The sequence below is a fragment of the Bos indicus genome, chromosome 8 (assembly GCF_029378745.1).
Source record: "Bos indicus isolate NIAB-ARS_2022 breed Sahiwal x Tharparkar chromosome 8, NIAB-ARS_B.indTharparkar_mat_pri_1.0, whole genome shotgun sequence".
Taxonomy (NCBI): domain Eukaryota; kingdom Metazoa; phylum Chordata; class Mammalia; order Artiodactyla; family Bovidae; genus Bos; species Bos indicus.
The window spans coordinates 73,771,355-73,787,905 of record NC_091767.1 but is presented as its reverse complement, the minus strand read 5'-3'; the positions used below and the strand labels follow the sequence as shown (position 1 = coordinate 73,787,905).

General features: G+C 46.2%; 1 protein-coding gene across 3 annotated transcripts in view; it reads right to left on the bottom strand.

Moving 5' to 3' along the window:
- DPYSL2 (dihydropyrimidinase like 2) overlaps positions 1 to 16,551 on the bottom strand; it is a 118,587-nt gene that overhangs the window by 35,548 nt on the left and 66,488 nt on the right. For all 3 annotated transcript variants that reach the window (XM_070794950.1, XM_019966386.2, XM_019966387.2), the window contains one exon: positions 227 to 391. In XM_070794950.1, coding sequence (XP_070651051.1) covers positions 227 to 391 — 165 coding nt within the window. The remainder of the gene's footprint in view (positions 1 to 226; positions 392 to 16,551) is intronic.

The window sequence follows — 16,551 nt, the reverse complement described above, 5'->3', positions numbered from 1 at the left end:
GCCTGGCTGGCACGCACACAGTGTGCTTACACCAGTAAGCTGTGACCAGTTGTCTGACCATGGCCATGCCCAGCACAAGCTGCAGGCCACGCCCTCCCTCCTGGCACACAAGGCAGGTGCAGAAGGCCCCTAGGAGCACTATTCACACAGCTTTTCTTCAGAGCTGGGGCAGCTCAGGGTCTGAGAAGGAAACACCTCCAGGAAGTGTTGGGTGGGCACAACCTACCATGGTCCTTCACCAGGGCCTCCATCTCCTCCTGGACGCCCTTGTGCCATTCAGTGATGTCCACGTGCAGAGAGTAGTCACAGCAGGACTTGCTGTCAGCCCATTCCCGCCACTGGTCAAAGGCGGCCAGCAGGCTTGTCCCAGGCTCAGGAACCACGTGGTCAACTAGAAAGGAACAGAAGTGTCGTCGTCACCAATAGGAGCTTCCAGGTGTGCAAGCCAGAAGCTGTTTCCCCATTTCAACCCTGAACAAGGGCTCAAAATTAAGATGGAACTCTACCACCAGGTTTTAAGCATCCACTTAACCAGCAGACTACCCAAAAAGGAGAAAGCAGAAACTTGGCATGGCATGACTGCTCCAGTGAAACCATGCATGACCTGCCCAGATCTGATTTCCCGGCACAAAACCCCTGAAAGTAAAGACCTTGGGCACTTTTCACGGACAATGAGTCCTTTTGGACAATGGCAGTGTCAAATGGCAAGCCGGAGCCACCGAGTCCTTTTACATGTTGATAGCTATTTCGGTGACACCCTCCACTGGACGACAGGGAACTTGAAGATGCTGGACCAGAGCCATGCAGACGGGGCCTTTTAAAAGGTCCCCGGCAACTGCTTCTCCATCTTTCGGCTAAGATCAAATGTAAAGGTTCCCCAGCATATCCACTATCTCATCACCACTCGGATTTCTGCGGCATAATACCACTTTGTAATTCAAGGGCGATCGTTCATCCTAAGAGTTCAAAGCATTTTAAAACTGCAGTTATTGTTATATTATTATTGAAGTAGTCTGATAGGGAGTACAGAGGACTAGTCAGGCTTACGTGGCTTCGTTTCCTGGCTCCACTCCCCACCAGCAAGGTGAGCTACTTCATCTCCACTACACTAAGTTTCTGGATTGGTTTAAAATAGAGATACGGGCACTTCCCTGGTGGTCCAGTAGTTAAGACTTTGCCTTCCAATGAAGGGGGCACGGGTTTGATCCCTGGTTGGGGAGCTAAGATCTCATATGCCTCGGGGCCAAAAAAATGAAATATAAAACAGAAACAATATTTTAACAAATTCAATAAAGACTTTAAAAAGTGGTCCACATCAAGAAAAGTATTTAAAAAAAAAAACAGGGATATTACGTACCACACACATTGGTCATGAGGATTCAATGAGACAGCATATCTATCAACATTATGTGATTTAGTCACTAAATCATGTCCAATTCTTTGCAACCCCATGAACTGTAACCCGCCAGGCTCTCTGTCCATGGGATTTCCCAGGCAAGAATATTGGATTGTGTTGCCATTTCCTTCTCCAGGAGATCTTCTCCACTCAGGGATTGAACCTGGGTCTCCTGCATCACAGGCAGATTCTTTACCAACTGAGCCACTAGGGAAGTCCAACCTTAAGTTCCTCCCCAATTTAAATCCTCCAATGGTTTCCCTTTACTCTTCAGATAAAAAAATTTTTTTTATATTTATTTGTCTATTTATTTGGCTGTACCAGGTTTCAGTACAGCAGCAGGATCTTCAGTGAAGCAGGCAGGATGTTTAGTTGCAGCATGCGAACTCTTAGTAGCAGCATGGGGGATCTAGTTCCCTAATCAGAAATCAAACCCAGGTCCCCTGCCCCGGGAGTGCAGAGTCTTATCCACTGGACCTCCCCGATGGCTCAGTGGTAAAGAATCCACCTGCAATGAGGAGTGTGGGTTTGATCCCTGGGTGGGGAAGATCCACTAGAGGAAGAAATGGCAACCCCCTCCAAGTATTCTTCCCTGGAAAATCCCATGGACAGAGTGGCCTGGTGGGCTACAGTCCATGGGGTTGCAGAGATTCTGACACAACTGAGCACACTCCAGGGAAGTCCCAGATAAAAATTAAAGTTCCCAACAAGATCCTCGCCTACCTCTAGAAATCACCCTGGACCATTTACCCCTTGCACTCTGCTCACCAGCTGCTCAGAGGCTGCCACTGAGTTGCTATAATATTATCAGCCTGCTCCCCTCTGCCACAGGGCCTTTGCATGGGCTGTGGTCTCTCTTAGGTCTTGAAGAGTTCTCGCCCAATTGCCATGATTATTATTACTCATCCTCTGCCCAGAGACACTCAAATACAAACCAAAGTGACATGTCCAAGGTTAATTCAAACTTATGCAACCAAGAGGACAAAACCCAGGACTCTTGATGTCTAAAGCAATGAATCATTCTTCTATATATTAGATTTTCTACAGCCAGGTAAGCAGTTCTCAGCTAAGAAAATGCCAGTGCAGGCAACACTAATGAGGTTGAGTTTCTGAAATGGATCAAATCTCACAGACACTGCTCAAGTGCAATCAATTGAGCTTGGCTTTATATGCCTGGAAAATATGAACATCAAAGCTGAATTTTCTTCTGACAAAATTTACTTTTTATAAGTAGCAGCATATGTAATTAATAGGTAAATACATAGCTGGTATTGTAATACATATAACAAACATATAATGTTACCTAATGAAAGCAATGAGGATATATACTTTTTTTAGGCATATAACTGCCTTACAATGCTGTGTTATTTTTTTCTGCAGGAGGTACACTTCTAATACAAGTCTGTTCCATCTGCTAACATAGAAACTCTGACAAAGTGATTCCAAGTTTTCTTTCTAAATTGGTTCCCCATGCCCTCAGCAAAAAAAAAAAAGAAAAAGGACTAAAATTTGACTTAGTAGCATAGTTTTGGCAGAATCTTCCCTAGTCACACCCTTTGCTTCATCACTTGCCCTCCTCCAAAGCCTCCAGTAGCTGCTCATCATCTGTAGAGCAAAACTCTTAACTCCTCTTTTTGGTTCTGAAATCAGCCCCAACTTATCTCTCCAACGTAATCTCTGCTACCTACCCACTGCTCACCACCTTCAGGCCACCCTGGCCGGCCAGGTTTCATTCTTTGACCTGCAAACTCCCCCACCCCCAGATCTTTGCAGGGGCAGTGCCCTCTCTTTGGAAATCCGTTCACCTTGCTCTTTCCTTGGGCTTCTTGGCTTTTTTTTCCCTTCTGATCGTGTTAAATGTCAGCACCCCAGGATCACATTCCCATTTGCAGCAGTTTCTGCATCTGGTTTCCCTTCTTTATGGCATGCATAGAGGACTGGAGGGCTACAGTCCATGGGGTCACAAAGAGTCAGACACGACTGAGCACACTTTACTCTCTGACTCTAGCCCCCACTCCACCCCACCCCACCCTCCTCCATGGGATGTAAAGTCTCCCAGAGCAGGGTGTGGAGGCACTGATACAGGAAGTATGTATTTTCAACAAATGAATGAATGCTCCCTTCCAGCTCATACATCACCCTGCAAGATAGGTCAAGCTCAGAAGGGCATGCCCTCCTGGGAACACAACCAGATTTTCCTGTTCAACCCCAAGCATATGTCAGATCATCAGCTGCTAGGCTCCTCAAACTTCAGAGAAAATTATCTTGAGAGATAATTAAAACCCAGTTTCCTGGACATCACTCCCAGACTTTCAGAGTCTGTAGGCCTGAGTGGGGACCTGAGAATCTGCACTTTTAATAAGCTCCCTGGGAGCTGAGGAGTCTTCCTGGGACCACCCTGAGTATCACTTGCTGTAATTGTTGTTTAGTCGCTCAGTCGTGTCCGACTCTTTGTGACCCCATGGAAGGTAGCCCACCAGGCTCCTCTGTTCATGGGATTTCCCAGGCAAGAATACTGGAATGGGTTGCCATTTCCTTCTCCAGGGGGTCTTTCTGATCCAGGGGTCGAACCCTGTCTCCTTCACTGGCAGGAGGATTCTCTACCACAGAGCCACCAGGGAAGCTGAGTGCAAACCTTTTCCCACTGACTCCCCTCGCCAAGGTCATTCACTTGTGCCTTTTACCATCAGGGTCCTATTTTCTACACAACAGCTTTATCACGTACCAAAAATATCCGGTTCCCTCCCTATCCAAAAACAGCTCTTAGAGTTATGAACCCTTGAAAACTCAGGACACAGGCAAAGCTGAGGACTTTGGGGAATAAACACATTTCCTGCCAGAATGAACGACACTCAGAATCGTGTCCACGAAATGACTCCACATGTTTTCCCACAGTTCTCTTTCCACAGAAGCTCTCCTGGGAAGAGCTGCTCCAGAGAACAGGGCAGAGTGTCACAGTCATTTCCGGAGGGAGCAGAGATGCCCCTCCGAGGAGGACAGAGCCTGGAAACGACTTGCACGGAACCTACAGGCCTTTTCCCTGGTGACTATCCTAAGCCATCTGTCCCTGTGAGGGCCTGGCTTCTGTCTTAGAGGGACATCTCATCAACCCAGTCTGGCAGCAGGCAGGGAAAAGAAGATGGCCTTTGGGGTCGGTGAGCCCCAAGTTCTGATGCTGACTCCCACAGCATCACCCTTCTGCTCTGTATATTCCTTGGAATCACCATCTCTTCACATATGAAACATGGCCATCAAGCATCCATGCATGCAGGGCTTCGAGTTCAAGAAAGCATGTGAAAGCTTCCCTAGTGGCTCAGTGGCAAAGAATCCGCCTGCCAACGTAAGAGACCCAGGTTCGATCTCTGGTCTCGGAAGATCCCCGTACTGCGGAGCAACTACGCCCAGTTCACCACAACTATTGAGCCTGGGCTCCAGAACCCCAGAGCTGCAACACTGAAGCCCATGTGCCCCAGAGTGTGTGCTCCACAACAAGAAAAGCCACCACAATCAGAAGCCCACACACGGTTACTAGAGAGTATCCCCTGCTCGCTGCAACTAGAGAAAAGCCCATGCAGCAACGAAGACCCAGCACAGCTAAAAATAAGTAAATAAAATTAATTTTTACAAAAAGAAAGCACGTGAAAGCACCTGGCAAAATGTCTGGCATGCACTGGGTTTTCATACCCTCAGGAGGAGCATCAGAAACACCACTGTGGTTTCAGTGCGAGGCCTGTGAATCTGGTTTATGAGGGAGCCAAAACATGCCCCAAGACCGTGGCCTGAATTGAGGTGTTCCAACCAGTGTCTGGAAGTGCTTGCATCTAGAGGACACCAGCAATTTCCCAAGGACTTTTATTATTTCTCTTAAAACTGTCAAAGGACGTTACATTTTTTTAACAGCTTTATTGCAATATAATCCACATACCAGCCAATTTGCACATTTAAACTGTTCAGTTCAATGGTTTTTAGTCTCGTCACAGAATTCTACAACCATCACCACAATCTAATTGTAGAACATCATCCAAAAAAAGAAACCCCATACTCTTCAGCAGCCCCTCCCCAGCACCCCCATCTCTGCAACTCCCAGCCCTAAGAGACCATTAATTTGCTTTCTGTCTCTATGGATTTGCCTATTCTGGATATTTCATATAAAAAAAGAATCATACAGCATATGGTCTTTTGTGTCTGGTTTCTTGCAATTAGCATGGTGTTTTTTTCATGGTTCATCCATTATAGCGTGTATCAGCACTTCATTGCTTTTTACTGCCTTGAGTGGTTTTGGTATCCTATTGTTATATGTTCTGGATATCAGCAAAGTGTTAACGCCATATAAATATATTGCTGCTCCTGGAAAATTCAAATCTAGGGCCTTTTTGGAGTTTGCAGTATTTAAAAGACCCTATCTAAAGTCCATGGGGCTGCAAAGAGTTGGACAGGACTTAGCAACTAAACAACAATGATATTTGTGGCAGACTAGATGGCCCAGCAGGTAAAGAATCCACCTGCAGTGCAGGAGACACAGGAGATACAGGTTCAATCCCTGGGTCAGGAAGATCCCCTGGAGGAAATGGCAACCCACTCCAGTATTCTTGTCTGGAGAATCCCATTGACAGAGGAGCCTGGCGGGCTACAGTCCATGGGGTCACAAAGAGTCAGACACAACTGAGTGACTAAGCACACCATCGTGGTAATTAAAGATTCACATGTAGTTGTAAGAAATGATACAGAGAGAGCCTCAGACCCTCCACCCAGTCTGATATCCCCTCCACAAGGGTAATATCTTGCTAAAGTGCATACAACATCACACTTGGGAAGTCAGCCCTGACATAATCTAAGACCCCAGATTTTTAAAAGGCCAGCGGTTTGTGTTTCTAATCAGTTCTTCATATTTAGAACATAGAGAGATGCCAAAAAAAGTCACCCCCGCAGTCCTTGTCCTGGAATTGAGGGGGCTGAATAGGAACCATATTCCAAGCCTGCTGGGAAGATAAGCAGATGGAACAGGAGGAAGATGGGTGTGGGGATTCAGTCCTGCCAGGTCCCACCAAAGGCTCTCCCCCTGCCTCTCTGGAGCCTCAAACACAGACCCCTGTAGCGGCAGGTCTAGAATCTCCTGTAGTCAGTACACACACCGCCCATGCTCCCTGGGGCCTTTACCCTATCAGAATTGCCCCTCTCCAGCCCCCCATTCCAGAATCAGCACTGGGCCTCCTTCTCCAGGCCCTGAGCTTAGCTGTGTGCGTGTTGGCCTCTCCCGTTTCCATCTGAGATACATTAATGGACCTGAATTAAAAGCAAACCACCAGGGAGATGACAGCACAACCACCACTGGCTTATCTCTGGAGTTGCCGGGCCGGCATCTCCCCAGCCAAAGGCTGGGTGACCTATTCAGCAGAGTGTGGCTTTTGTTGCTGGAGAGATAAGAGCCTTTGGGGAGTCCAGGCTGCCAGTTAGGATAACATGGTTTTTGTCTTCAAAAGAGGCAGAAAGGGAAGAGAAAGCACCTGGGCCGGGGAATTAGGAGATGCTGGAGAGGAGAGGTGAGATCAGATGACTGAGTTCCTGGCCTGTTCTGCCATCTCTTCATCACGTGACTATGGGTGAGACGGTCAACCTCTGGGGACTTGACATTCCTCATCTGTAAAATGGGATTGATACTAGTACCTAACCCACAGGCTTCTAGTGAGGTGAAAATGAGTCAATACCGAAACTGCTCTGAAGAGTGCCCGCTACACAAGCATGCTCAAAAAGACCAGCAGGGAAGACAGAGTTATTAATACAATACTTCATAAGGAAAACTCCCTCGTAAATCCCTTTGTGAAATATTAAAATGCCTCTAAACCACATGCTTCCAGGGCTAACTACTCACCTTGTGCAAATATACTGCTTCTCCTGCCATGCAAGGAAGCATTTTCCTAAAAGCTAGAACTATCTAGAACAATCGCAGGCATACCAACTGCTCAAACCTTGAGGCACCAGGGTCATCCTCTTATTTCTCTCTTTCCCGAGCTTCCTTTAACATTATCTTGTTTTTAAAACTAAGCGAGTGTTCCCCAGTGGCTCAGTGGGTAAAGAATCTGCTGCAATGCAAGAGCCACAGAAGATGAGGGTTTGATCCCTGGGTCGGAAGGATCCCCTGGAGGAGGAAATGGCAACTCGATCCAGCATTCTTGCCTCGGAAATTCCATGGACAGAGGAGCCGGGAGGGTCCATGGGGTCACAGAGTCAGACACAACTGAGCAACTGAGCACACATGTTCATATCAGCCATGTGGAACCATAAGAAACCATTCAGTGTCCAGTGATCACTGCTACAATCATTAAGCTAGAGACCTGGTGGGAATAAAGGCCATGGCAGGAGTCAGCAAAACACGTTTATAAAACAAACAAACAGCCTCTTCATTGATCTGATGAGTGCCAGCTATGGAGCAAACAAACTCTGCTCCTAAAATACTATTTTAGTATTATTTGGGGAAAAAAATACTGGGTTGGCCAAAAGCTTTGTTCAAGTTTTTCCACAGATGTATGGAAAAACTCAAATGAACTTTTGGGCCAACCCAATATACTAAAAGGCACGCATAAGAATGACACTGCTCCATCCTCAGGCTGCTGCTCACTTCCTGCCCTGCCTTTCCTGCCAAGCTGGAAAGGGGTGAGCGCTGTCAACACCCCATGTTTCCGGCCCCCTTCACTCTCGGCCCACTGCATCATTGCCTCCCCCCTGCTTGAACTCACCCCAGGTTCATCCCAGCGCTGCCCATACCATCTTGGTGTGACTCCCCAAAGCACCAATACCCCATCTCCCAGACAGAGTAGTCTCCTGTGTCTTGACTCATCCTTGACCTCAGACTCAGTACTCACTGGGGGATGGATCTGGGGACATGTGCCCTCTTCAGTCTCAGGCAAATCCCTATGCCAAGCAGCTGGAAGCAGGTGGGACCCCAAGGCTACAGGACCTATCAAGGGTAGATCCTGCTGCCCACAGGCATCTGTGCATCCAGAAGCTGCAGGTGGGCACCTGGAGCTCCCCACACCTGCAGCCCATGCCCTCTGCCCCCCAGACTTCCCTTCCTGTGGCCTGGGCCTGCTGGAAGGAGGTTGCCCATTCCTTCCAGGCTGCTGGAAGGCAACCTGGAGAGCCCAGGAATCAGAGTTAGAGACAGAGGGTGGGAAAGGAGAGGTGGGGAGCAGGGCAGAGAGAAGACCCAGATTCCAAACCCAGCATTAGTTCTTATTTTAACGATGATCCTGGAAAGGCCTCTTGGCTTTTCAATCCATTTTCACAATTTAGCACAAGGCATAACCAAAGCTCCCCACTTGATGAAAACATATCTACTCTTACCTACAGAAATTTTTAAAAATAGGAATAGGACCATTAAATCATTTTATAATGTCATGCCAATGTTTGTTTCACAGCAACAATATCAACCTCACCTTGGTACAGCTCTATAGCAAGTAGTCCACAAAGTGCTATGGTGTGCCTTATCAGGTGATGCTCAAATCAGGCGGACAGGGCAGTTTCACCATGCTCACATCACAGACAAGGCAACTGGAGGCTACAGTCTGCAATTCTGCAGACACTGTCTCAGAGTTCAACTCCCAACCTGCCTTGTTCAACAGCCACAACAAACCACCACCTTTTTGGCATATCTATCAATAACACACACCTCAACTTTTCAAACCTAAACCCCCTTCCATCATCGAAAACATATGCAGGTTCACTTAAGCAGGCAGCTATGAGCTTAACCTAGCGGACAGAGGGGATACTGCCAACCTGAGTCACTGAAATTCAATTTGGGGCACCAGGTAAGAGCTTGTCAATATGTCAGCACCTCATAAAACCTTTCTCTTTGAGGCCTGGGTATACTTTGCACACGGCCTCCTTGCATGCATGATCAAAGGCAGAGCTAACGCAATCTTTGTGTGGCAATGAAGGGCCATTTATAATGTGTAAATCCTTGAAGAGGATTTACAAACCAAATGATGCACAGAAATCCTCTCCTTAACTCATCAAAAGCAGACATGGAGAGTCTGAGAGCCCATCTGCAGGCAACATGGGGTCAACCTTCCAGGAAGGGGCCCACCAGAGGCAACTGGTCGGCATGGGGAGGGAAGGAAATCACCTGCTTCACCAGAAAGAGCTTCAAAACCAGCCTCCATGGATTTAAGAGTTTGCTCTCTGCTCACTTGAGGTAGATGTGCATAGTCGCACCTTCAGGAAAAGCGTCATCAAGCCGTGAATGGTGACAGCAGATCCGGAGCCACCAAGAGTGCTTAAGGGACTTCATAGTTTGTGCACAATGATGGCACTAACTGCCCACAAGTTGTTGTTTGCTTTTTTTCACAAATTGTTTATTGACATAAGCAGTCCTGCAGACTCCACTTGAAGAGACCATTAGTGGCTACAATCAGGCTCAGATCCAGAGACCCTTGGAAATGGTTCTAGCTTTTTACTGATAAGGAATCTGAGTCCCAGGAAGTTTCAAGAGTCACTAGAGACACATAACGAAATATAGCAAAACCAGAACTAATCCCAGGTCTGAATCCAAAATCTGTACTGTTTCCTTTACTTTTCTTATTAACAGGAGAAAATATTACCTATAATCCCACCATCCTAATCATAACTATTCATCTTTTTTCTAGATCATCTTCCAGTTTCTAGATCATCTTCCAGATCTGGCACGTATATATGGTTTCTTTTTTGTTTTTTTCTCTTTCTTTTTTATTTTTTAAATTATGCAACACTTTTACAGGACACTTGGAAAATACAGAACAAAACTACATATAGTTCCACTCTATATTACAATTATTTTTTAAGTAGATAAATTAAGATTTTTTAATTGGAGTTTCAATATCAAACTCTCAAAAATTAATAGAATGAATATACAGAAAAGTAGAAGGATACAGTAGACCTAAAAAGCACTATGAACAAATTCAACGTAATTTAATATTTATACAATTTTCATGTGTATCTGTTTTACGTAGGTATAATCACAGGGCGCATTCACTTAACTGTGGCTTTTTTCTTAATACCACGTTGTCTTAGAGTCTTCACAATTCCATTTTTTATGAGAATTATTCTTTGAAGAATCTATTGTGACTTTCTTCACCATTCCCCTGTGTTGAACCTAGAGACTGTTTCCACTTTTCCTCTATTATACACAAGGTTCCTATGGACATGTTCATGCAAATAACTCCCCCTTCCTTTTTTTTTTTCAGCCACTCCACATAGCTTGTGGGATCTTGGTTCCCCTACAAGGAATCAAACTCAGACACCAGCAGTGAAAGCCCTAAGTTCAACCCCTGGACAGCCAGGGAATTCCCATTTTCCCCTTACTTTAAATGGTTTTCTCTGGAGAGGGATCTAGCATCGAGTGAGCTTACTGGGTGAGTTACAGTTCTTAATGCAGATGAATACGCTGCATTCCAGAGCATCATCACTCCATACCGCCTCTAGCTACGCATCAGGATGTCACCCCAGCCAGCGCTGCTATTTTCACTTTATTTGCCTGCTATTTAAGGGAATAAAAACAAAGCTCTTTTCACTATTCTAAGCCGTCTCTGTTTTAGATCAATGGCCACCTTCCAAGACCCAAGTAGGGGACGAAGCAATACATAAGAGAGCAAATCAACCAGCTGGACAAAGAGGTTACTGACAATTTAGCCAGAATATGATGAAATGGTGACAGCCGCCATCTTAGTTCTCCAGTCCCCTCATACCTTCTCTTAGCTTTGTCCATCTGAGTCATAAGCTGATCCCCTCAAGGCCGCCTTGTGAGGCCAACAAGCCAAGGCAGCAGCCCAGGCACTTGGGCCCCAAGTGCACAGAGCACAGCTGTGCTTTCTCTCAGCTCCATGAACGCTTAAAGATAGATAAGACGCTGAATAGGAAGTGCCCGCTGCAAAGCAGCATGATGAAACCATGGCCCGGGGGGAGCAGGCAAGGGAAGCCAGAGGTGAGCATTCCAGCCAAACTCGTTAGAAAGCAAAGCCTCCAACTCCAGGTTCATGCAGAATTTCTCCAAGAGATGTTGAAATCATTGACTAACTGTGGAGAGGGCCCTGTTTCCTGTAATTAGACAGGCATGCTGAGTCTCCGTCTGGAGAAAAGCCAACTTTACGGCCCCTCACATCCATGCATCGGTGGTGGGAGAAACACAGAGTGTGCCTCAGGCTCATGTTTGGATCCTGGAATTCCTCTAAGCCATCTGAAGTCCTGAGGATCCTCACGTACAGGGACTGCACAGGCCTGCGAGCTGGCTGACTCTCAAATGCCCTGATCAGACAACGGGGCTTCAACTCCACCCATCAAATATGCTAGTGTTTGTGAATGTTAGAGTAGGGACTCGCCGGAACTCCAGTGGTTGGGAGTCTGCCTGTCAATGCAAGGGACATGGGTTCGATCCCTGGTCCGGGAAGATCCCACATGCTGCAGGGCAACTAAGCGCTCACACCACAACTACTGAGCCTGTGCTCTAAAGCCCATGCTCCGCAACAAAAAAAGCCACCGTGATGAGAAGCCCACGCACTGCAACTAGAGAAATTCCAGTAAAAATTAATTTTACAGCCAAAAATTAATTTTAGATTAAAAATTAATCTAAAATAATATATTTTTTAAGTTAGAGCACCAGTTGGCAGCCTGAGCTTGCACCCAGCTCTGCCATCCACTAGCTATACAACTCTGAATCCTTCACCTTCTCTAGGCCTCAGTTTTCCTATCTGTTAAATGGGGGTAACAGCATCCCCTTGCAGGGTTGTTAGGAACTGGTGTTTATAAAGGGCTTATCCCAATGTCTGGCAGAGTAGGTCTTACACAACCATTTGCAAAATAAATTGAAAGTAAAATAGGAATGTCTTGAGCCTCTAAGACTGCTTGACCTAACATGAAGTCAGTCTTCCCCACGTGTTCAATTGGGCTTTGACACAGAATATGAAGGGGTCGGGGCTTGGGCACTGGAGGCACAGAACCCTCCAGCGCTGCTGCGGGCTGGGTGGCAGGGACAGGGCTCAGGGCGGGGGTGCAGGGGGTGGTTACAGGCTCAGGTGGAGGACCCATGAGGGGTAACAATGTAGGAAGGGAGCAGATAAAGACATTATTGAGAGGAGAAGGCCAGAGGCTCCCAGTGCCAGGAGAGAGACCTAGGACTTTGAGGTATTCATCCAGCCAAACAGTCTCCAGCATAAAACTGAGTAAGACAAAAACAAGCAAAACAAATCTGTCCTGTTTACACAGCAAGTAGGCACGGGTCATAAAATAAAAGACAGTGAATGCTAAAGCAGGAAGGCTCATAGAGACCCTCTGTCAACAGGCATAAATATAGACTTTTCACCAACCCCACCCCCAACCAGGGAACCACCCTCCCCACCCTCTTTCTGACCTCAGGATACCATGATGGAAACAATCTTCCTGTCCAATGGAATGTCTTAAGCCTGAGGAAATGCATCTATTTGGATTATGAAGAATTGGCCAAGCAGAGCAGAGAACACAAACTAATCATCATGAAAAAAGTCCACGTAATTCCAATCACAAGCAAGGAAACCTGACCTTACCGTGGAAACATCACTGCAGTGTGAATCTCCAGCAGGCTTTCAGAATATTGAGACTGTTTACATTTTCAAGCTCTCACCCGCCCACCCAGGGATACGGTAACTCCAGGCTGCAATGGATGACCTGGTTTTCCCCTTTCGCTCTCCAGGCAGGGAGGAGAAGGAGGTGAGTTTCCTAAATGCTGGAAGCACTGGCAGCCCCAGGATCTGCAGATTTCCTGAGCAGACCCTCCCCTTCCATCAGCATCCTTTACCAGACACAAGGCCCCGGGTACCAGGATGACGACCAGAAGGTATGTGTGTGCATGAGTGTGTGTATATTCGCGTATGCATGTGCGTGTGTGTGCACACATGTGTGTATGCCTGCTTGTGTATGTGCATGTGTGCACCTATGCATGTGTGCCTGCTTGTGTGTGTGTGTGCACATATGTGTGTGTGTGCCTACAGGCCTGTGATGGAGGGAGAAGGGTAGGAGGTGAGCTCCCTATTCTACTTCCTGTGGCCTCCAGGCTGCTTTAAGAAAATGGAAGAGACTTCCCAGTTGCTTTTTTTTTACTTTTAATTGGAGGATAATTGCTTTACAATGTTGTTTGGTTTCTGCCATACATCAAAGTGAATCAGCCATTAAGTATACGTACGTCCACTTCCTCTTGATCCTACCTCCCATCACCATCCTCCACCCGTCTAGGTCATCACAGAGCACCGGGCTGAGCTCCCTGTGTTATACAGCAGCTTCCCACTAGCTAGCTATTTTACATAGAGCAGTGTCTATATTTCAACGCTTCTCTCTCAATTCGTCCCACCCTCTCCATCCCCTGCTGTGTCCAAAAGTCTGTTCTCTACATCTGTGTTCTCTATTCTTGCCCTGCGAAGAGACTTCCCAGTTTTCACCACAAAGTCTGCCATAAATAAATTCCAGACTACAAACAAATGATGAAAAGCATGCAGGAAACTAATGAGGGACGGGGACCCTAGGGGCTTGCGGGGAGACAACTGAAAGGGACCCCGTGTGGGGCTGGGTCAGACTCAGCTCTGAGGAGCTCCACCTCAAAGAGGGGGCAGCCACTGGCCGTGTCGGGACAAGATGAGGTGGCGGGGGAAACATGTGAGTAATGACACTTCCTCTGTTTGTCTCAGCCTTTGGTTGCCTGGGACTACGCGACCACAGATTCGGGACCGGCCTGCCAAAAATAAGAGATTACAGGGCTGTGCGGAACATCACGAAAAAATAAAAGTCACACCACAAGGCTTTCACGTGCAAAGATTGCATCTGTCTGTTTTCCTTCCTGCTGGATCCTTGTGGGGAAGGGAACCTGACCAGAAACTCAAGGATTTACAGCTTCCTAATGAAACACACAGACTGACATACGTAATGTGAAGAGCTATATTGAAACGCTCTGGCCCAAGGTCACTGTCAATAACAGGAAAGGATAGCAAGCCCCTTCATCAAACAGGGTCACATTTACAGTATCAAAGGAGATAATTAAACACACCCTAGGATCTAGTGACAGTCATCTTTCTCTGAAAATACAGGCCACAGTAGAGTGAGGGTCACACTTACTGTAATTCAGGACATCACATGTGGACACCCACCAAATACCATAATAAGGACAAGAGCACCTAGTTCAAACAAGAACTGTTGTAAACACAGGGCTGTAATTAGCAACCGAACAATTCCTCCCTTGTACAAAGCTTGTACAAAGAAGGGCATGGCAACCCACTCCAGTATTCTTCCCCGGAGAATCCCATGGACAGAGGAGCGTGGTGAGCTACAGTCCATGGGGTCGCAGAGAGTCAGACACGACTAAGCAACTAACACACTTGTACAAAGCTGCTGTGACAGACTCGCTGTGTATAATAAAGAAAACAGTGGCAACCAGGCTGGAGTTCAACCCAGAAACAAAAGCACAGGGGATCCGTGCTCTATTCTGTTTATTCCAAAGTTGCACAATTCCCTTTGCATCCCCTCCAAATAAAGGCGGCCAGAGAAGGAAGAGTTGGTGATGTCATGTGTTGACTGGGATCTATCTAGAGCCAGCATAATTGACGGGTGTTTTCCTCCTAGGAATCTGGACTGGATTCAAAAACATAGCATAACATCTCTGCAGCCTGAACCACGGCCCTTGTACCATGATGTGCTGCCCATCTCAGGCTGAGGGCTGGCAGTTCAATGGGTCTTTTTTCCTCTTGTTGATTAAGAAGACTCTGACTAGCAGCCAGTTTATCTGGACAACAAGATCTAAGCTGGATAAGGGACCCAGCTGTTCAGGGAGCTTCCAGGACACTTTATAACTGTGTGGATGGCGGAGAGTTTACGCACTACACAAACACCCCTACATGACTATACATAAATTTAAGCCCTTCCTCACATTATATTTTCTTCCTTCCCAGGAATGACAAGGGTAAGAGACAGCAACCCAGATGAAAATGATAACTTCAAAGGAATTTGCTTGTTATAAAATTCCTTTAAGTGTGAAAGCACTTACACGCCAAAAAATTGAAGGAAAAATTTTATTATTCCATCATTCAAAGAAAATCACTATTAATATGCTGATGTATGCCTGTGCAATCTTTTTTCCTACCCACTATACATACATATATATTCTTTATGAAAATAGTATAGTGTTATAGTTTAAATTACACTTCAATAAAGCTTTTCTCTAAAAAAATGTAAAATCAAATTGGACACGTGATCAAGCCCTGCTTTTTTCCATCAATACACTGTGAACATATTCATATTAATAAATATTTTCTACAATGCTTTTTTATGACTCCATACCATTTTCTTCTAGAAGTGGCCATAATTTACTTAATCAATCACTTATTTTGGCCACTTAGGTTGTTTCTAACTTTTTCTCACAATTGCAGTGAACATCCTTACAACTAAATATTTGCACATAGATTATCCTGGATCAAGAGGTAAGAATATTTTTTCTTCATAAACTTTTTCTTTTTTAAACTTATTTTTTAATTGAGCATAACTGTTTTATAACCATGTGAATCAGCTATATATATACAAATATTCCCTCCCTCTTGAGCCTCTTCCCCACCCACCCCCATGCCTCCCATCTGCTGCTGCATGCTAAGTCGCTTCAGTCGTGTCTGACTCTGTGCAACCCCATAGACGGCAGACCACCAGGCTCCCCCGTCCCTGGGATTCTCCAGGCAAGAACACTGGAGTGGGTTGCCATTACCTTCTCCAATGCATGAAAGTGAAAAGTGAAAGTAAAGTCGCTCAGTTGTGTCCGACTCCTTGCGACCCCATGGACTGCAGCCCACCAGGCCCCTCCGTCCATGGGATTTTCCAGGCAAGAGTACTGGAGTGGGGTGCCATTGCCTTCTCTGATGCCTCCCATCTAGGTCATCACAGATCACCAAGCTGAGTTCCCTGTGCTATACAGCAGCTTCTCATTAGCTGTTTACTTTATGCATGGTAGAGTGTATGTGTCGATGCTACTATAGTTTTAAAGTTCCTGCTAACTAGTGTCTTACTGCCCCCCACAAAGGTCATCCCAATGGAAACACCTATCAGCCGTCTATGAGGCCCATTTCACAGAAACACTGGGTGACACATCTGAAAATTCAGTAGACAAAAACTTAGCTCGTTGC